The 22,656-nt window shown below is 47.1% G+C and overlaps 1 protein-coding gene across 1 annotated transcript in view; it reads left to right on the top strand.

Moving 5' to 3' along the window:
- The window catches only part of BICDL1 (BICD family like cargo adaptor 1), a 51,885-nt gene that overhangs the window by 17,927 nt on the left and 11,302 nt on the right, over positions 1–22,656 (top strand). The window contains exons 3-8 of the mRNA XM_064466385.1: positions 13,285–13,401; positions 15,476–15,622; positions 16,621–16,800; positions 17,111–17,329; positions 18,502–18,645; positions 21,957–22,087. Coding sequence (XP_064322455.1) covers positions 13,285–13,401; positions 15,476–15,622; positions 16,621–16,800; positions 17,111–17,329; positions 18,502–18,645; positions 21,957–22,087 — 938 coding nt within the window. The remainder of the gene's footprint in view (positions 1–13,284; positions 13,402–15,475; positions 15,623–16,620; positions 16,801–17,110; positions 17,330–18,501; positions 18,646–21,956; positions 22,088–22,656) is intronic.

Raw genomic sequence — 22,656 nt, 5'->3', positions numbered from 1 at the left:
GAGATGGCTTGTGCTGAAAACTTGGGCTCTGATATCTTTATCTCCTTTGTCCATTGGTGCCAGTGGGGATCACACTGAGAAATTCTAAATCCCCACAAGAGCTCAAACTTATGCTACACTTTAACCTATTAATTTCTGCAAGTGGAGCATTTCTCTGCTCCATGTCGTGTTGGCCTGGTAAGGAAGAAGTTATTTGTCCCTTGGTACCCTTTTGGCCTGCCTGGGTACCCAGAGCAGGCTTTTGCCGTACGTGGTACTAACACATCACAGGTGAGACCTGTCCCCCTGCAGGAAAAGCAGAGTGTGCCGGTGCAGGGAGCCGAGCAGCACTGCGTTATACACAAGTGTTAAGGGTTGGAGTGTGTAAGTGTTTCAGCCTGTGGTGCGCAAGTGACACAGTTTAACTGCTTGTTCCTTCTTAGTCCATTTGAGTCTTCATAATGTCCCAGCTTGGGGAGGACTGCTCTAATTCAACAGGACAAAAAAGTCTTTGAGCAGAGCCAAGGAAAGACGACTAAAAGAAGCACCAGCCTCAGCAGCAAACCAAAAACCAGACACACCACAGCAGAAATAAAAGTATTTCTGTAATTAAGCAAACAAATCTCTGGCACAGCATCATGTCTATATATGACTTCAACAATGTGCCATGGCTGATTTCTATTAGACTAATCAACTAAAGAGAGCTGAGAGACAGGAGGGAATAAAGGTCTCCAAGATTGTTCCAGGATGTAGGTCACGAAACAGCCAAGCCAAGCGGTAACAGGGAAGCCAGTGTAGGCAGGGTAGTGACAGGCGGAAGAAAATCCAAGTCTTGGCACAAGCTGGTTAGCAATGATGCAACATGATTTCTTTGCATGCTTCTATAGACCTCTTCGCTCCCCAGCCATCTGCCGACTCCAGCACACACCCCATCATGTGCAAGACAGGAGGGGGAAAAGGTGTTAGTGGCTTAAGGCAGGTGATTTTTAGCACAAATCAGATAAAAGTCTTCTTAACTCACACGCCTATGTACTGGCAGAAGTTTTGAGCAACACTATTTTAGACACTCCTGCACACAGCAAGCACTCAGTAGATTTAGTATTGCTACCACAGGCTTGTGCACATAAAGAAATTCAGGTACAGCAGCAGGAGGAATAAAAAACTGCTGGCAGCAGAACGCCATGATCTCCTCTGTTACTGATCACATTATTCTCGCTTTTGGACAGCAAGAGGAAGAGAAAGTTAATCATTTATATGCAACGGTGCTAGGGAATATCCCACTTTAAAATCCTACTGTAGTAGCATAAGAACTGGAGCAGTAGATCAGTCCGTGCTCAAATGCAGGATAATCCACACACACTCACGCGAGGCAGCCCTCTTTGCTGAAGATAAACTGATAAAAGACCACAACTGGAAAGCAATGAAAGTTGCCACAGTTAAAGTATGAGCACACTCAAACAGGGCTTTCAAAGTGAAGCATACTCCACCAACCCAGTAACTTGTCAGGGAGACTTTGAAGCTGAAGAACAGCCACCGCCACACCACTTCTGTTGTCTGGTCCCCTCTTACCAAGTTAGGGCCAGAAAGCACATACACAGGGTACATGGCAATCCTCAGTACTGACATTTGCTTAAAAGCACCAGAGCCAAACCCAACGTTTAGCCTGCCCTCTCCCCTTTCTCCCAGAGGGAACCTGTAGGCCTTTACACATTCTGCCCCTCCATGAGAAATCACTGAGGGTAAAATGGAGAATTTTGGTGAAGGAGGGAAGCATGCTCCCCTTTCTCTGGTCACAACCAGAGAAAGGTGTACCTGGTTTACCAAGGATGCTACTTCTTTCCAGACAAAGCCTCAGCCATCAAACCTTCAGCCACCAGGGAAAAAATATCTTTTCTCAGCATCAGACACTCAGGACAGGCTGCTAATTCTCCCAGCACCTGTCAGTACAATGTTTCCTAATCTAAGATACCATGCAATGCTTACAGGTCTCCGCACCCCAGCACTGGTTGGCAGGCAGCCTCGTGGGTTCATTGCCCAGAAACCTGGGCTGCAGATCACCCCCAGTCCCCACAGCTGCCTGGCACCCGCTCACTGCTGCATGCCCCAGCCCAGGCTCACCCCAAGCTTGCTGTGTCTGTGTGGGGTCAGTTGTCAGAAAGCAACAGCCTCAGTGCCAAAAAAACCCACAGCCTGAATGATTCTTAGCACTCCAAGCAGCATCTCAGACTGGGGGTGAAAGGGCTTTCAATTCAATGATGCCTGACCTACATTTGCAAATATGCAAATTTTATTTGCAAATATAGCAAAACCTTGGCTATAGGTGAAAGTATAGCGTGTGTGTGCCAAATTTGCTGTCCACAGCCAAGCATAGAGCCTTTGTCTGCAACGCTGTCAGTGGACTCTAGTTCACATTAGTTACTCTAACACAGTTGGGATGTTGATACAACAGGGTTTGGCTTTTTTTTCCCCCCCCCTTCTGACAGCACCGCACCTCTCCTTCATCAGAAAAATAACTGAATACGTGAAAGGTTTGTGACTGGGTGACTTCTCCCGTACAGGGTCATCCATCCTTTACCTTAAGCGATATTCACAGATGCACCGAAGACTGAAACTTGTACAGAGAGGGGCTCTTTCCAGTCCCTGATAATGCATTCTTCCGCATGTATATGATATGGCAGAGCATAGTATATTTTATACATACTGTACAGCATGTGCTGTACCCACCCTGCTTTTCAGCTAAGCTCGATGTCCGCATCTACTTGCTTTATTTTTTATTTTCAAGCACAGCTTTTTTTAGGACTTAAAAGCATCAAAATACCAATGAGTTTGCCAAAAGCTGTTATTCAAATAAATTCATGCAAGAAATTTTTTAAAGCTAGATTGTAGGAGGACAAGGCTCCAAGGAGATCCACATTCTTGTTTCTGGACCCTCCCAGCACCCAGAGACTCCGGCCACAGCAACACCCGTGCAGGCTTTACAGGGGAGCACCTCACCTGCTGGGCTGACACATGCGTAAGATCTGGCCACTTAGAGAAGTGCTGAGCAGCTTCCCAAAAGCTGCTGCAGGTGTTGTTTGGAAGACTTAGCCTCAGCTGTGAATACACCTGCTGCGGTGTGCCAGAAGTTGCTGTTACATATTTGACACTACCTATCCCTATCGGGGCGCAGACTGCTCTGAGGGCCTAGCGCCTGCCCTGAGGATCTAGGGCTTAAAGACCTAATCCCCCGAGTGCTTACATCTGCGGCACCGCACAAAAAGGTAAACAAGCCCGCCTGCGTTCAAGCATCTGCTGCACCGAGCCATAAGCTGAACCGTAGTGGGAACAGAGCAAAGGTGGCCTGAGAGGAGGCAAGAGTTCACGTACTTACTACATATGGTAATGTACAAAGTCTAGATCTGTATTCACCTTCAGCACATCAGAGTGCTCAGATGTTATGGCTAACAAACTGTAATTATCTTTTGTCAGTGATCACCAGGAGCAAGCTCTGCCTTGTGCTCACAGTCTTCTCCAAAGACCTTATGCTCTAAACAGATCTTTTCATGCTGCCAACAAGGGAGAACAATTCAGGAATAGCTGGAGGCTGCTGAAGCACAGGAAGAAGTATTGCTAAGCTAAATGGCACCTCTAGAAGCTTTTTGTCTGCAGCTACCCAGCACAGTTCTGTTGTGTTTAGAATGACAGATCAAATACTAGCTGACCAAGAAATATTTTTCAAGTAAAATGTGACTTAACAGCTCCAGAACAATCCTTCAAGAAAGTAGATTTGGGCCTTTTTATTTAAGCATTGCGATTGTGACATGGTGCCACGTGGGGCTTTTTCCCCCCCAAAAAAATTTGTTATGCACTTGCTCATTTTTATGGTTCTCACCTTTCATTTGTGACCCTACTGCACCTATCAGTTCTAAAAACATTTAGTGAATGTTTTAGTGAATGGAGTAGTTTGAATCTGTAGCTCCCATCCTGGCCAATATTCCTTACAGGGTTTGGGTTTCCTTATTTTTCTACAGCAAGTAGCCACAAGTTTTACTGCATCAGCTATGAGAAATAAGCCTTCTGCACAGAACATCATCTATCTTGCTTTAGTCAAGTGAAACTCCACAAAAAGAAAAGAATTCTTAGCTCTTCCTCCTCTGGGTTTTGAAATGAATTTATCAAGTTGTGAAAGAAACGAACGAACGCATCAGTACTGTTTTTAAGAAGCAGCCTGATGGAAGTTACTGGGAGTCGGACTTGGCAAGGATTTAAAAGCTAAGAAAACATCTCCCAGGTCAATCTACAACAAAGTTTAAATGGATATATTTTTCTAATATGTAGATATGTTTTCTCTTTTCCTGTCTGAAGGCTTCCTGAGAGAGATTAATATATTTTAAGCTAACTCCTTGAATTTTGCCCATCTTTTTTGGCATCCACTCATTTCACATGTATAGGAATGGACACCAGTATTTTTGTGCACTCGGACATGTTTGTAAGTGCAAGTTTGAGCGTCAGGTCTAGGTATATTAGAAAACCTTTTGTTTGTATATTACTACTAAATCCTAAGAGAGTTTATTCTGAGCTTAACAGGGTGTACAGATGAAGGCTGCAAGAGCAGGCAGAGCTACTAGCCTGCCATCACATAGTAGGTATCCCCAACAGAACTCAGTTCATTTTCTCTGAACTGAAGGAGATAGAGTGCTTAAAGCCAGAGTAAGAGACTGCAAGAAGCTTAATTATTGTGTCTTGCTTCCAGGCACAGACATTTGAGTTTGAACACCTCCAGGTTTAAAGTCTTAGACTAAAACAATTTCATTAAAAAAATAAATGCAAGAATGGAGGTTGGCTCTCCTGACTTCTGACTACCAGGGGAAGACAGCAAAGCCTCTCGGAGCAGGAGGGTATGTTACATTTCTCTGCACCTCCACCATCATAAACTTCTTTTTTCCAAAAGGTTTTAATGACCATGTTGAATTTTCATGTTTCCAGTTCAGCTGTTTCCAGACTAGTCAGGCATTTTGTATTTCATCTGACCCACACTTATGGCTCACTAGAAATTTACTGGAAAAAAATATTTTTCATCCTTTAGCTCAAGTAGAAAAGTCAGACTGAGCTCAAAAAGTCTAGATTAAAACCCGCATCAAAGGTAACTTAACCAAAATGCTGTATCAAAATGACTATGCCTTTTGTCAGGAAAAATAACTTACTCATGGAAGTTAAGCATGCGTTAGAAGTTATCTAGGAGAGCAGATGACCGAACTTACTGATGCAAAACACAGACCATCCAGTTTTCAGACTGTACCATCTCCCTCTGCTAGGCCAAGGCAGAAGGTCAGAAACCGCAGCCTCACACAGAGGCAAGGGGGACGCCAGACTTTAACCTGAAGGTCCCAGACCCCCTTGCAACACACTGGACCCAAGCTGTGCTCCTCTGAAATTGATGTGGTGGTTCCTCTCACTCCACTTTAGCCTCACCAGACTTGATTATTTAAGCCATAAGCCTTTCTGCTTCCATTTACAAATAGGTAACTGAAGTGCAGAGGAACAAATGCTTCATTCAAGGTCATGTGCAGCATCTACACAGAACTAGAAGAGCCTGCTAGTGTTACACTTTATTACCCTATTCCTTCTCAACAACCAGGAGCCAAGTCGCGGCCAACAAGCCCCATATTCAGCTCCCCGCTCAGAGCCCTGCAACAGACAGCAGCTCTGGGAGCCACTGTGCAAGGCTGCCGCAGCTCCCACATTTCTTCTGCAAGCAGAATTTGCACGCAGAGAGCAAGAGCCTCGGAGCGCACTACTTAGCATTGCGTGTCCTCCAGGCACACTTTGTCCTCTGAGTTATCTCCAGTGCTAATTTATTGCAGCATTCAAAGCAGCCGGCCTCCGGCGGTCCCTCCCACAGGAAACAGGCTGACTCATTTTTCCACACGCTGTATTTTCATCTCCACAAGAACCAAACGCTTAGGTCAAGAATAAACCACAAAAAAAAAAAAAAGGGAGGCTTGTGTTTAAGCGCCTCCTAAAACATGTGCGCAACCCACATCCACTTATGAAGCTACTTCTTTCATTCAGACAATGAACCTAGAGACATTACACCCAGCCAGAGGTGCCCTCATATGGCACACAGCCATCTTTGCTTCTGCTCTAAACAGCAGTTCCAAATCCTGTGAGATGATTTAGTTTAAGCTAATGGGTTTTGGCCTCGGCCAAACAGTTACCTGAGCACTTACTGGGGGAAAAAAAAAGAGGAAGACCACCATTCTGCATTCATTCCCCTAAGCAATCTGCCAAAGCATTCAGACATTTGCCTTGCAAACTGCTTCTCATATATCAACTAGCCTTAGAGTATAGGAAGGAGGAAAAAAAAAAAGCTATTACATTGCCAGGAAAACCCTGACTACCTACTCTTTCACGCTTTGCTTAGTGATGCGGCAAAAATTCACTAGCCCTATTAAAAGGATTTTTCAAGGACACTTGGAAAGAAAAAAGTAGCAGTACCTTAGTGTGCCTGAGTTAACAACAGTTATCTCTCTCCAGCCATGTGAAACCTGGGAACCAACCAAAGTCAGCCAACGCAAGCGCTTCACTCTCCAAAACAGGCAATCCAGCTTCAGGCTGAACGGGTTCACGTTCAGGTTTTGTGGAGGTTTCCACCAAGAGGCCAAACATCTCTCTAACAACACTTCTCCACCTCCCTGGGCAGGTGCAAGCCCAGCCCCACGCAGAAGAAAAGCTATCTGCTCCCTGCTGTCTTTTGTAGCCAGCTCCCCCCGGCCCCTGCCTCTCAGGTGTGAGGCACCTGAGCTGATGCAGCGTTAACCCTTTGCCAGCCACACGCGCCCACTGCGTTGCTGGGGTGTGCTGAGAGGAAACCACTCACATTCTTGGTTTGTTTTGTTTTAAAACTCGGGTAAATAGGAGTGAGGTCAAAGAACATGCCAAGCATTTCCTACTTATCCTACAGAAGGGAAAGGGGAACGGATCTGCAGCAAAGAATTCTCACTTTCATACAAACAATAAAGTATCATATTTCCAGAATGTCATGACGGTGGAAGTAGTGCAGATCTTAGCACTGCTGTCCTTTGTCTCACAGAACCCTCTCAGACTAGGTTTAACGCTACAGCCGTGAGGCTTTTCCCATCAGTAATGTGTCCCGAGCCTGATGTTTACAAAAGAGTAATTCCAGTGCCTCTTCTCCATTACTCAAACTCTTTGCTTTGGCAATTAAGGATCCTCGTCCTTTAGATCTTTGATTCCCTTTTTTCTTGACAGGTTCATTTTATCCTAAAACAAAAGCTCATTTGTTTCCTCTTTTGTCCACCTGCTCTGTGGTCAGTAAAGGATGCCCCAACCAATCTAGCTGGCCCGTGCTCTACAATGTCAGCCTGTTTTCCACTGAAGGGAAGGCTCAGCTGTACAGCTGTAACAAAGGAGGTCCGGCAGTGGGCCACAAAATCAAACCCTTCTGCCTAAGCAGATATGGATTTATTGGATCCTCTGAATAGAAGAGAGAAGGAATAACCAGGAGGAGGCATGCAGGTACCATTGCAGATAGCTGAGTGTGAAGGTGCCTGGTACGAAAGTACCAAATGCCAGATACGACGTAATTTGCCAGAATTGCACTGGAAAAGGCGACAGAGAGGCAGTGTGCCACATCCAGCTCACAGTTTCACATAGATGAATGACTTCAGTGTCGGGCCCCAGTGAGGACACCTCAGCCTGGATGCTGCACGTCCCTACTGTGGCCGCCTCACAGATCTTACCTAAATGAAGCAGCTGTCACCTGTGGGTCAAAACCAAGAGGAACGCCAGGGAGGGGGGTGACGGGTGCAAGGCCGGTCGCAAGGACAGTTCCTGAGCAGAAAGAAACCTGTGTTGGGAAGTAAATCTTACCTGCATTGTTCCAGAGACATCACTGGCATCACTGGGGGGCTCAGCTGTGCCCTGCAGCGGAGCCATTGCAGAACTGGCTGGAACCGGCTGTGTCCAGCCTGGGGCAGCCCCGGCCTCTCCTCAGAGAGGTTTCTGTAGCCCTGCTACCGGTGCCTGGACGCCCAGGCCCAATAAATTCTAGCCCTTGCCTCAGCAAAACACGTATTTAAGAATTGTCACAAAAATACACGCCACACAGCCTTCACAAACTTCGCTGACGACATCAACCAGAAAAAAAACAATCTCCTCGCACCAAAATGGAAGTTGCACCATCACAGTACTGCGAAGGTGGGCAATATACACCCAGTGCAGCTCCACCCCGCGTCCCTGCATCGCTTTGCAACAACAACAAATCCCCACTATTAGTCCAGTCCCTGGCAATGGCCAGCCCGAGCTTTGCCCATTACATCTCCCAGTCACTAATTTTACTTCAAATTCCCCTGAATTTGTGTTAGTGACCTCCTTGTCTTTATCTCAGACCGTGAACTTTTTTCATCTTATTTTCCGCCCACCTTGTTGAGGAGGGGGAGTGAGAGAGCGGCTGGGCTGGCGGCTGGCCAGCCCGCCACTGGGCCATTGCTGTTCGCCACGCGTGCGGCGGCGCTGGCGCACCGGGGCGAATGCTTCGAATAACAGTTTAAAGTTGACCTGAATTAACAGCTTTGCTAAAAATCTCTCAAAGATTCCCAAAGCGGGAAACCTCCAGGTATGCAAAATAGAGACGGTTGCTTATGGTGCCAGCATGTCAAGGGCTCAAAAATAGTCTCAGCCTCACTGCTGTCTTGGCATGCGTCAGCTAGCCTAGAAAACCAGGCTTCCCACCACCGCCGGTGGGCACCGGGGTGCCGGGGTGCCGGCTGTGGTGGTGGGGCAGCAATCCCAACCCTCTGGGGTTTCCCTTGGCAGTCGGATTAATGTATTTTTTTTAATTATTATTCTAAAGCAGGAGGTTTGTTGTTTCCTCTTTTGCTTGCGTTTCAGTAGCCAAATATATTTTCCTCCCAGAGAAGAGCTGGGAATCCAGGAACCTGAAGCCAGGGGAGGCAGCGATTAGTGGTTTGAAGTGTTAATGGTACCACAGTGGGAACGGGGAGTCCCCTGAACAAAGCTATTAGCAAATTAATAAAAGGGATAACACGGTCTCCTGAGTGTTACAAATTTAGCACTAATTAGGACTTCTCTTTCTTAGCTATTTTAGGCAAGAAAATCTTTAATATCCTTTGTTAAATTTGAATCATCTTGTTTGTAGGAGTAAATCATATGGAAGCATTGGTTTCTTCACCCAGCTACAATCTATTAAACTTTTTCCGTTCTTCTTTTCTTTCTGACATAACTTATAGCTGGATGTTTTGTACAGTTAGTTTTATTTAGCAAACCTTTCCCCAAAAGAGGGTTTTCTTTGTATGAGACCTACCCACAGGCCGTTCGTTTCCCACAGTCCATCCCAAACATTTCAAAGATCAAAGATCCCCTCTTCACAGGAGCATCAGTGCTCCAATTTATTTGCATTTATTTATTTCTTGCTCATATATCCCAGATGTTAAACCTCTCAGAGTTATTGTAACCGGCAAGCCATATTTTTCTGCCAAATATCTACACAGTTTTGTGTATTTCAGCACTTCAGAATTAATCATGAGAGAAACTTAATCAGGTTTGCAACAACAAAAAAAATCCCTAATTAGAGCAGAGGCCAAACTTTCTTCTTGCACTGCCCAAATCTCATCTAAACCTTGCCTGAAGTCCAGAAAACAACTCTCACAGTTGATTGAGTATATCTAATTGAGAATTGATGTCTATGCTTTTGCAGATATGGTTCAAACTCTGCCTGGTGGCTGTGTTGGCTAATTTGCCTATACCCGGGAAATTAATTCTTTCTTAACTACAGAGCAAAGCTATGATGTTGGACGATATATGTCTGCCTTTTTAGAAAGAATATTACTTCTCTGTAGCAAAATCAATGCATCGCTAAATGATTGACGTAACCACAAAAGGTTTTAGCTTTTAATGTTTAGGAAAACACTGATGGTGAAGAGACAGCCCTACAGTTTGCATAATGAGAGTAAAGACAGACTGGCTGAGGCAGAAGAAACTGGCTTCAATTCAACAAAAGCCATAGCTTATTTGAGAAATAAAGGGAAAATGTAGATAGAAGGTTACATCTTCTGATGACGCTAAGTAAAAGAGCATGTTAGAAGGACTCAGTAGTGAGCTCATGGTTTAAAACACACGTGTACACATGCACACGTGTACAGCAGTGTGGAGAGCCCAAGCAGGCGCCGTATGAAAATACGCCATAAAGCCTGACAAATCCTTGACACTGTCAAGGTGGTTTTCCATAAAATAATGCAAATGGATGTTAAAATCTAGACTTTATAATCAGTTAGAAAGGGTAGCTCAGCAGCAGTATTAAGACCCTATGAAACAAATGTAGCATGAAAAGGGGGTTTCCATGTCCAGAGCTCAGCTCAGAAGATTTTGACACATGCCTATGAAAAATCAAATCTCTGCAAAGCTAAGGCTAAAGGTATGGCCATTTCCCTAACTAGAAGGACTGGATGAAGACTTTTCTTCATTCCTCTGTGGAGGGAAACACATGATATATTAATTTCTGTTTACTTCTGTTAAATGGCTGGTCAGCACTGTGTGAGGCTAAAGAAAGTATTTTATTTTTAACTTTTCTCTGCTGCATGAGGTATGATGTGAATGGTGTGTGTTGAGGTGACACTGTAACATCCTGTCTGCTTTAGGGCCCTGAATGCTAACAGTAAGTGAATCCTTTCTTCCTTCCATGTGGGCTATGACTGCGGGAATAAGATGTGTGAGCATGTAAGCTGAGCAGCAAGTAGATAAATTCCAGATGATGATTTAAAGCTGATGAATACAAACCTTACAGTCCTGCAAGCAGTCCTGTACCGGAAAGGACCTTTGAGGTCAATTCATTTCCCTTCTGTCATAGGCAGCCCTCTGAAAGAAACTGCATGATGAAGTGATCCAGCTCCATCACAAAATTAATTTTTGCAACCATTTCTCCTACTGTAATGGTGCAGGAGAAGGAATCATACCGCAGCTCCTTGGAAATGTAGAAATCTTCCTATTCCCAGCCTTAATATACTCTTATCCAGTTTATGCACATCATTTTTTCTGCCAAAATTGTGCTTCTGCTTAAATAGCACTTCTCCCTTCTGTGTGCTTAGCCGTGATGTATTTATAGGGAGTACTCTTTCAGCATTCATTGCACGAGATAAAACAAGCCATCCTTTTTTAGTCTCCTTTCATATAACAGACTCTCCACAATCTGGATCACCCTTGCAGCCCATCTCTTCACCTGCTCCAATATGAGCATGGGGACTAGAACTAGCAACAGCAGCTATATATTGTCTTACCCGGGATTTTTACAACGCCATTAACACTCTCTCATTTCTCTACTGTTATACTGTACGTTTACACTGTCTGTACATAGACTTGTTCTAGCACATAAATTACATTATACAGTTAACCATTAAAAACTAGTGTGTCATCTCATCTGGTATCACTTGTGCTCCTTGGGAGTGTGGTCAGCATCTTGCAGGCAAAATCCTTCCATGCTTTTCATCTGGTGCTTTCTCATCCTTGATAGCTCCTGCGGAGTATTTCAGCATGAAGATGTTTCAGCAGTCTTTACAAAAGCAAGTGAATCATTCAAAAAAAGCACAATCCATCCATCTTCTTTAGTGTCACCAATTAATAGCTGCTCAGGATGCTTTGAAATCTATAGCTGCTTAAGGGAAGAAAAATAACCACCCCCTTCCTATAGTGCTGTGCTATCATTACATTTTGTGTACTCTGCCCGTGCAAGGAAGCTTTGTTAAATAAATGAGGTGAGGGAAATATGCAAAGGCCTCTGATGTGAGGCTTTAAAGAAGGGTAAAAGACCAGTTACACTGATCCAGGATAAGAAGGGAACTAAAACCCAATTAGTAGACAAGATTATTTCTTATTGTTGTTCCAGAAGCCAGTGGTCAGAGACTGGATTTTGGTGGCCACACTTCTGTCTTCTGCTGCCCCTGCAATCAAGCAGCTTTGGGGGCAACCACAGTTTTCTCCACTTGATGGAGCTGGAACAACCTTTTACCTTGCTTCTGATTCTGATTATTTTGCTGCAGCCTGTGCAAAATAAGGGACCGGTTTAAAAGAGGGTGATGTTGCCTTTGTGCACAGCTCAGGCTGGGTCATTCCTGAGGTCACAAGTGGTTAGAGCAAAGTCATTGCACCCTTTGGTGGAGCTGCTGCCTCGGGCTCCTTGTCAGCCAGAGCACCCTGGGTCAAATCCTGCCCCACGTTTGCCAGACATAAGGATGCACTCCCAAACCTGCCCGCAGCTGCTGACCCCAACACACGTTTTTGTCCGCCTGCCCCCAGTCCTCCCTCCTATCTCACCTCCCTGTCTAAGGCATTGTGGCCACTGATGGCATCTGCCGTTGGACATACAGCTCTGTCTGTGTCCCAAGCAGGACAGCAATGCCATCTCTTGAGGAGGATCGATTCAATTCCAGCTAATCTGCTGGAGGGGGAGGTCCATGCCTAAGTGTAATGGATCCCGTTGGAGGCTAATTAAATTGAAAAACATCCATTTGTGCTGTCTCATTAGGGATTTGTCATAAAAACCTTATGTTCTCTTATAAGCCTAAACAAGTGTGTTCACCACGTAAGAATCAGCCATAAAGCCGCCTGGAGAGTAGTTAACAAGTCTAAGCTGTCATTTATAGAGGCGGGCTGCAGCCTGGATCCTGCAGGTAGGAACGGCCTTTCCACTGTCCTCAAACCACCCCGCATAAATGGGGCATCCTTCGAAATGGGAAAGAGGGCCAAGCCCAGCAATCCCGCGCCGACAGGCATGTGGAGCGGCTGCTCCTCCGTCTGGCCCTGGCAGGAGCCAGGCATCAGAGGCAAAGAACTCTTGTTATTTTAGAGCTGTGCTAAACATGTTCAGAGGTTTAGAAAATGTTAATTTAATAGCAGTGTTTCAGGGGGGGTCTGTGGAGATTGCCTCCCCTCTGCCTTTGTTAGTGGCCTGGTCTCTTCCTCAACCCTGATCAGACTACTATTTTTGAGGAAAACGAAATTCCCTGTAGGCCATGGGAGTTAGGCTAGTTTGCAATGGAAGAAAGTTACAGGCTGTGTCCCTTTGGCTGCCCCAGGGGAAAATCGACATGGTCTAAATAGCTGCTCTCCTCAATGTCCATCTAGGATGAGCTTTTCTGTTGTCCAGACTCTGCAGGCTTCAGAGTTTCTGCCAAAACTAGGGCTTGTGCGCAAGTCCCATTGGGGCAGATCCTCCCATGGGCAGGAGGCGATAACTGCTTTCTGTCCATGGGACAACCCCGCAGGGTAACGCCAGCTTGTGTCTCCTTGCAGGCATCGGAGGTGGAGCGGCAGCTCTCCCTGCAGGTCCACACCCTCCGGGAGGACTTTCGGGAGAAGAACTCCTCCAGCAGCCAACACATCGTGCGGCTGGAGAGCCTCCAGGCTGAGGTGAGTCACCTGCGCTCGGCCCCACTCCTCCAAAAGGTGGCCAATGGCTGTTTTAACTTGTATAATGAATGCCACTGAACTGCGTAATGAAAACCTGCTGCTTGGAGCAAACAAAGAGAAAGATGGTAGCTGTGGGCCAAAGGACTCCCCCAGTGAGCATTTTTGCAGCAACCCAGGGCTGGCTGGGGTGGCATGGACCAGCTTCCACCGCTGCCTCAGCCACAAGCATGCCTGCAAAATCAACAGATGAGAAGGACGTTCCAGGAGCTAAACCATGGCTGTGCTCTTGCAGAGCTGCTGCCCAGTACAGATTAAACTCTGGGGCATGGTGGGAATGTCTGCAAGGGGTTTATTTTTCTGTTTCTCATGCTTGAAAAGAAAGGAGCAATCCTCTCCTGCCTCTGAGCCACGCACACGGGAAAGCAAGGAGTGCCTGCCTGTTTTGCCTCTGGTACATTAGCAGAAATAATATTACCTTCCTTCTTCTTCCCTTTCTTGATGGGGTCACTGGAGACCATGTAGGCAGGAACCAGAGGGGTAGAAGACGTCCAACTCTACCAACCTACCGCTTTTTTTATTTGTAAGCTGTCTGGAAAAGCTTTTCCTTAAAATCTCTCAATTTCTTCTTTTCTCCCGCTCCCACCTGCTCCCTGTTGGTCCCTCGCCTTTTCTTCCCCTCCCCTTGGTGGGGAGCAGCAGGTCCTTGAAGTAAGTATAGAGGCTCAGAAAGGGTTTGCCCGCGCATGCGTTGCTGTCATCATGCATGCCTGTCACGGTGCATGCCTCACCTTGCCTCCTCACCTCCTTCCCGTCTCTTGCTTTCCAAATCCAAACTTTCCCCCTGTGCCTTTCCTATGGCCCAGGGCCCATGGCAGAGCTGTTTTTTCTGTTACACCATCATTCACAGAGAGTTCATTACTGGTTTGGGTACCAAATATGAACTCTTGATACAATCTCTGTATCATACCTGTTATTTTTCCCACATCCCTTTTCACCAGCCCACGCAAATCATGATGGTGGTGGGAAGAGATAGCTCAGAAACCATTAGTCACCTGAGAGCAGCTGTCTAATACCTACAGCAGCCTTTACCCTGCAAAAATAGCAAATCCACACAGTTTTCTAATATTCCTTCATGCAGCCAAATCTTTCCGGCATCCTGGAAAGCAACAAAGAGACAAGGTCCCAAAGAGGCCAAGAAAGCAGTGGGAAGTTGCTGAATTTGTCTGTGGTCCATGAATTGAAAGGAAGCCATAGGGAATATTTAGGGTTATACTAGACTAGTAAATGGCATACCCAGTCCCCAGAGGTCCTGCGTGTACTAATCTGGGAAAAGGTTCCTATTTCTTGGTTAAACAAGAAGTGACCTTGGTTAGTGCTGATTCATCCTGTGCACTGTTCCCAGCTAACTGAATCACAGAGGTTTTGCTTGGCATGTTGTCCCTTTTCACCTGAAATCACTGCCCTTGACAATTAAAAGAAATGAGCCAATTTTAAAGGCAACCGATCACCGGGAGACTAAAAATAAGCACGGCACAGAAAGGAGTCTTCACACATGAAAAGACAGAAAAATCCCTGGTGAGGACCTGGCGAACATGCAGCAATTAAGAAAAGCTTGTGGGCAGTGCTGTGGCGCAGCCCTGCAGGGAGCAGAATCCCGCAGGCTCACTCTGCGGTTTCCAGCGCACATACAGGCGAAAACACCGTGATGCTTAGTTGGGGATCAGCCAGGAAAAGTAACTAGTTTTGCCCAGTCTTGCAAATTTTAAGGTACAAGGGGTCAGCGGGGCTGCTCTTCACTTAATCTGCTTGGACATTTCTGCCTGCTCCCTGGCCTCCTGCCAATGGACACCCAGACCCTTTGGAGCTGCTCCTGCAGCCTAGGGAAGGAGGAGTTTCCTTTCAGAGCCTCCCTGAGCTTTAAACCACACACAGAGGTAGTTTCTCTCATACAGGTTCAGGATATGTATGTGCATACTTTTGCTTTCTGCTGTTTCATTTCTCTCTTGGGAATGTGATTTCCCTCCTTTCTGCTCCCTGGAATGTGCGGGGTCCCACACTGCCTTTTCCTCCGCAGATCAAAATGCTGACAGACAGAAAGCGAGAGCTGGAGCATCGCCTTAGTGCCATGATGGAGGAGAACGACCTGCTCCAGGGAACCGTGGAGGAGCTGCAGGACCGAGTCCTCATCCTGGAGAGACAAAGCCATGACAAGGACCTGCAGGTGAGGAGGCAGTGATGGGACAGGGAAGGGGGGGAAAATGGAGGAAAAGACGTGATTTGGAGTAAAATTGACCAGGAAGATAATGAGGAACTGGGGTACAAAACAATTGGAAGAATAAAAAGGCTCATGTAAGCATGGCAGCAAGCAAGGTCCTGGGTGTTCCCCGTAAGGACAGATAACAGGAGCCACAATGGGGCATCTTGGCAGCAAAGAGCAGCTTGGGAGGGAGATCTGAGCAAGGGAATGGGACAGGGTGCTGGGGAAATGAGGGAAATGTAAAAGGAAGCAGGGAACTCTGGCTGCAGTTCATTTTACTTTATTTTTTAATAATAGAATGGGCTCCAGAAGGAGCTTCTTTAGACCCTGCTGTCCCAGGCGGCAGTAACTGCCCTCGTAGCTCTCACTGCTCAGATAGCTTCCCAACAAGCCCCACGGTGTTCCCAGCCATGTGTCACCAAACATCGCTCCTCAGAGAGCAAGCCGGCACCTTTGCAGCTTCAGACAACTTAGTAGAGAGCAAGATTTTTTTCGTTTCTCTTCTGTGGGTTGACAACCATTGAATCCCTAGCTCTCCAAACAGCCCTGCATATTTTTTCCCTTTTATTTAATATACATGTATGGATTTTTTAAAAGAGCTCTATATTACTTTTCTGTTTGGATTCACTTCCTGCTGAGTTGTTTTCAGCAAATTTTTTTATCTAAGTCCCAACTTCTTCACCATGTTCCTCATTTTAGTGCTGATTAACCTGCTATTTTTATCTTTCAGGATATTCTGGAGTCTAAACAGTCTCTAATGACATTTGGAGATTATTAAGCTCCAATAAATAGCAATACCAGCCAAGAGTACATTCCTCCTGGCTGGAAACCCTCTTTCGTGACACCCATTCCTCCCTCTCAGTTCCTTCACAAACCAAGAGATTCATCCAGTCCATATCACCTCCACTAATAGTTTTTTTTCCCTGCTTCCTTGACAAAGTCATTGATTTTTTTCTTGCAAGCTGCACCAAAGCCAGCTGGAGCTCCAGGAGGTGCGGCTGTCCTACCGGCAGCTGCAGGGGAAGGTAGAAGAGCTCAGTGAGGAGAGAAGTCTCCAAAATTTCAACACAACGAGCACATCCCTGCTATCTGAGATAGAGCAGAGCATGGAGGCAGAGGAGTTGGAACAAGAACGAGAACAGGTATTTGCCCTCTGGCCCCTGGGAAAGCCCATGAACTTGTGTGACCAGCTCCAGAGGGAGAGAGAGTGTAATACATTTGATCTGGATTTGGAGCTGAACCAAGAGCCAGAAAACTGGGGTTGTGGTCTCAGCCCTGGTATCAACACCCTTTTGACCATATGAAAGTAAATCTCTGCATCCATTTCAAAGCCAACATAGCAATCTAGACAAATATTTGTGAGGTTTGGCCACCACGTGCCTCACTTCACCATGGAAGGAGGATCTCCATGGCCTTGAGCTCTCAGGCTAATGTCAGGCTCTCTTGTTCCAGCTGAGGCTGCAGCTCTGGGAAGCATATTGCCAAGTGCGATATCTCTGCTCCCATCTCAGAGGAAATGACAGCGCAGACTCAGCAGTCTCTACAGACTCATCCATGGACGAGTCCTCAGAAACCTCATCAGCCAAAGATGTCCCAGCCGGCAGCCTACGGGCAGCTCTCAGCGAGCTGAAAAGACTGATCCAAAACGTGCTGGATGGGGCAGACTCCACGGTAAGTTGGTGGCACAGACAGACCTTGGCTTGTGTATGGCCCCTTGCCCAGGTGACTGAGCTGGCTGCAGGCTTCTGCTGGATCCTGAAGTCCTCAATCTCTGAGAAAACCTCTGTGTCCCACAGAGATAGACTGCCACAGTGCACAGCCTGCATTATGTGTCTCAAATGGTCAGCCAAGAGCCAAGCCAGCACAGGGGGTTTCAGCCTGCAGTGCTCGGACCATCAGAAGTTTCAAGCTGATGCAACCATCACTGGTCTGGGAGTCATTCAGGAAAACTAATGAAAGTAGGCTTTCTTTGAGATTTGCAGTAAGTTAGAGTTTCAACATGCAAACACTGCAGATTGTCTTATACATCACAGTTCAGTTATCTCCCTTAGGATTTTTTAATCCTTGCTTTATTAGCAACAGTATCACAAAACCATCATAACCCCTATGTGGGTAGGTCCTGCCCCTGCAAATTGACACTGGGTACAAATGTCTTGGCAAGAGCTGCCACGCTCAAATCCACAGCCAGGTGAAGGGTTTTGCTGGCACAAGGCAGTGTCTGTGGGTTATGGTCCCAGGGCTGCTGGAGAGGAGGGGGTGGCATGGAGGACCACTCCGCATCCGTGGGAGCACAGAATTTTGAAAAAACACCTCACTTGTTGCAATGGCTCGAATCAGGCCTATTTCCATCACCCACAAGCTGGTTGCATTGCCAGTATGACTTACTTGAGATGCCATGGTGAGGAAGACGGCGCAGACCCTGCAACTGCAGGCCTGCGTGGGAGTACTCGCCCTCCTCGTTTCAGTACTTGTGCAGCTGGTAAGAGCTGAGCACAGAGGCGAAGCTGTATTTGTTAAATGAAAAAATAGAGTCTTGCAAAAGATCTACAAACACAGAGGCCATAGCTATGTTACCAAGCGGTCAGTAGGTCTCCGTAAATGTGGTTTATGCTAAGGTGACAACATGTCTGCATGCTCTTTTTATCATCTGTAGAAGCACCACCCTTGGCTGAGCATGTTTCTGCTGTGGAGGTATATGGGAACAAAACCGAAACGCTACCAAAGTCACATTCACACTTTCTTTTTCCTTGTCTAGTACCCCCCCATCCCAAACCAGTATCAAATTAATGCAGTTGCCTTTTTTAAAGTGAAATCTGAGCAAGAGATTTCTCTCCCACTGTCAGAGCTCTCGACGAAGTGATGACGACACCTTAGAGGAACAGATCAGGCGAACAAGCGAGGATTCACGAGCCCTGAGGGAATTAATGGAGGGAGAACGGGGCAAGCTGAGGCAGAGTTTGGAGGAGCTGCAGCGACTACACAGCCAGGTTAGCAATTCCCACTCTTTACGTGTGGTCTTGTAACTCCAGTGTTCATCCTCCAAGACATGCCTTCCGCAGAATAGCTCAACATAATAAATAACCTAGGAGAATTTGGGCCAAAACCATAAGGGAGATTCTGTTAAGCTCAGTGCAGAGGCTTCATGCATTTACTATCAGAGTTTTTGACAAGATGTCTGGGGCCCATCCCAGACACCACCTCAAGCAGCCAAACTTCCTTTAAACCTTTCCCCCAATCTGCTTTTCAACCAACCTGTCACGCTTAAGTTCTTCTCAGCAGAAGACCCCAAAGCACAAGGCTGCTTGATACGGGGTACTGGAAACCCCTAGGTATCCAGTGTGACCTGCCTTGCTCGCACGAAGCCCTCATAAAGGGTGTACGCAACCACTGGCTGGACAAACCAGCGCTGCTGTGCTGGGCATGGCGCAAAGTTTGGGGCCTTCCACAGCAGCATCACAAAACCCTCATAAATGCACACCTAGAGAATCTTAATCATGGCCAGCCTGGCACCAGGCAGCACTCCAGGGCCAACAGGGACCGGCTAAGACAATCTGAACAGCAATAAATGATCCAACACCAAAACCAACACCACACCCAAAGCACATAATCACACTGCATCCCACCGAACGTAGCATCGGCTGTGGCTGAGGGCCTATGCCAACAGCCGCCAAAGGAAGCAGGCATTCAAGGAGATGCGCTGCAATCCCTATCTCTATGGGACAAGCTTCCAAATGCTGGAAGGGATCTGGAGGCTGCAGCAGAAGCAGCCTCTAGCGCACCTGCTTGTGCAGTACCAACTGCATTTGAGCAGGGAATGGGATTAATGCCCTTGGTTGGTCTTGTCAGCAGTGCTATACTGCCCTTTTGCCATAGCCCTTTGGAGAAGAGAAGAGAAAACGCATCCTTGTTCAGCAAGTCAGCACAACCTAAGGTCTGACAGCCTTGTGCAGGGCTATGGGAGCGCCCACCACGGGCCCGAAGGAAAAAGAGTGAGAGCATCATTAATAACCCCAGCAGCGACAGCTGCATGTGTACACGGATGGGAAGCAGGCTTGCTGGCAAAGCTACTGCCTCTGATCAGAGGCAGACTGTGATGAGGGCGCAGCCCTGGTACCTGTCCTTCCCCAAGAACTGCTCCTCTCAGTGATGTGACCAACTCAGAGACCAACAAGAGACACCTTCAAGGGTCCATACTTGCGCCCCTAGTGCAGCATGCGCTCAGACACTGCTCTGGCTGTGCTGCCACTGTCCTGTGCTGATAGAGACCGTTAGAGGCTTATTCACAGATTTTGAGCAACCATCCATACACCAGCCTGCTTGTCTGGGTGCAGCACCTCCTTACCACTGCTCCTGGGCACTTGAGACCTTGACAGGACACCAGGAGCTAGCAGCACTTGGTTGCTTTTTGCTGTGGCTGGTCTCCCTGAACTCCCCAGCCAGGAAGGGCCAGGGAACCCACCCTGGATCGCAAGTCTGAACCACCATCTCTGCTTTTAGGGGTCCCTGACTAGAAAAGCTCTGAATATTTAGGGAGTAACGGGAAGACTGCAGTTCTACTTTCTTCTCACACCTCTGTGTTATATGGTGAAAGATGAGCCATAACTACACGTGCAGCAGACATTGCTATTAGAGAAGCATTGCAGCTTCACGCAGCAAGTACACGCATCCCGCAGCTTTGCCCATAACCCAGCCTCACACTTGCTAAAGATTAATAATTATTCCCACCTCCCATAGAAGAGGCAACATTGTCGTCAGTTCAGTACTAAAGCAAAATCAATGCACATAGAAATTTGGTCCACCCCGGGTAGCAGTGCATCGCTGCCTCCACAGCCCTCTGCACCCTCACTGGCATTGATACAATAAAAGGGGAACTCCTCCTAAACAGCTTTTGGGACCTGGTGGCACCATACACATTCATTGCTCCTGCCTGAGAGCAAGGTGAGCTGGTGGAGACAGGAATCACTCCTGCCCATGGAAAGTGGTTTCACACCTTCTGCCTGGTCCATTTCCTCCCTCTGTAGCATCTCATCCTTACCTGAAACACAGACAAAAAATGTTAAAAGCCCAAATCCCTGTCCCTGCTCACTCCAGGGGGTTGGACTAGATGACCTCTAAAGGTTCCTTCCAACCCAAACCATTCTATGATTCTACAATTCTATCCCCGAATGCAGTTTTTTGGGGCATCTTGATCTGCTGTCCCCCGGGATTTCAGTGGTGCTCAGCACCTTTCACATAGCTCCCACCACTGTTCTCCAGCCCATCATTGCTCTGAGGTGCCTCCCGTGCTGGTCTGCGGGAGGGCACAGCTCGGGCAGAGCTCCCCGATTCCCTGGCAGCCCCAGCACCCAGCAGCGAGCCTCTGCGCACAGACAGGGCGCGTTTTCGCCCTCCTCCCCCCACACCCACACCCCGCCATCCCCACACCCCACCCCCCCGCGACCCAACATGCCATGCTCATGGCAGACCCTCCCATGCCACCGATGTGATGAGCCCTTTTTAACTGCCCTCTATTCAAAGATTTCTTTGAGGATTCAAGCACTACTGAGCTGCATTTAGAGAAAGAAGGTGGGTCAAATGCTGGAGGGGTTTCCAGTTGGTGGAGTAGCGTAACAGAGCATGTGTGTGCCCTAGACAAAGAAATTAAAGGTGTATGAAATATTACAAAGCTGTGCTAATGCAATCCTTACATGATTTCACACCCTATTAACTCACTCTGCACAGGACCAAAACGATAGATCATTTCTCAGACTATTTAAGACTCCACACATATTTTAAAGTCTAATTAAAATTGTAAGATGTGCCAGTAACACCTTCCATGGAGTGAAAGGGAATTTGCACATCCTTTGTCTTCAGCTTCATACTACTTCAGGAGACATAATGGCCTCTCCAAAAAAATCTTTTTTGCTATTAAATGATGTTTACAATAATTTAACTCTGGAAAGACCAGAATACAACAGGCAGACTCAGAGGATGCACGCACAGGACAAACCGCTTGGAGAGGGGCAATATTTCAGCACTAATGCCATAGTGACAGCAAAGTTGCAGGCGGGCCCTGCCCCGCACAGCTTTCAGTGCTGTTGCTGCATGTTACTGAGGCTGTCCAGGTGACCCATCTTGCTCAAACCCCACATTTCAGGGGGGGTTGCACCAGCGCTAACAGCCCCTTCCCAACAGACACAGCTTCTCCTACAAGCAGGAGAGCTCAGCTGCCAGGTTGGCCCTTGTGTCTTTTTCTTCCCCCACTCATGGTGAATATGTCTGAGCCACCCTGGGTTTCATGCCCTCCCTCTGCCCACAGGTCACGCTGCTGAGTGTGGAAATGACGACGCTGAAGGAGGAACGGGACCGGCTGCGAGGTACTGCCGAAGACAAGGAGACAAATGAACGGCTCCTGCAAGCCATCAGGGACCGAGATGAGGCCATTGCCAAGTAAGTGATGCGAACAGCCAAAGCCCAGCTGGGTTGGCAATTATGGAGTGCCTTGGCTGGAGATGCTGTCCCGGTGGGTTTCTCCTACCCTCCACGAATTTCTGTAGCTGTTACAAAAGTGATGGAGTGAATTTGGGCTTAGCTGGTGTTGGGAAATGCTGCCAGGAGCTTGGGAACAGGGCAGGAGACGCCGATTTCCAGAGCTGGCCCATGGCAGGATTGGGGGCATTTAGGAAGATGCTGTGAACCATGTTTTTGCCATCCCTATTGCTGGTCTGAGTCACAGCAAGGCAGAGAGAACTTCAGGGAACTAAATGGAAGCACTAGGTCTGCCCTATTTGTCATATTTTTCTTCTTTTGCTCTTCCAGACACACAATCCTGCTTTCCTGCCCATCCCCATTAAAGCCCTGCTTGGGCTTCTTCCCTAAACCATTTCTCTGATATTGCGCTCTCCTTTCCTGTTCCAGGGTCTTTTTTGCATTGCCGGTTCTGTAACTCTCTATTTCTCCTTTCAGAATTCTCCCACTGTTTTGACTTTTTATTCTTCCCATCCTCCTGTGCAGTTTTG

The sequence above is a fragment of the Phalacrocorax carbo genome, chromosome 15, assembly GCF_963921805.1.
Source record: "Phalacrocorax carbo chromosome 15, bPhaCar2.1, whole genome shotgun sequence".
Lineage (NCBI taxonomy): Eukaryota > Metazoa > Chordata > Aves > Suliformes > Phalacrocoracidae > Phalacrocorax > Phalacrocorax carbo.
Note: the sequence above shows the minus strand (reverse complement) of the source record. Positions and strands in the feature narration are given on the sequence as shown.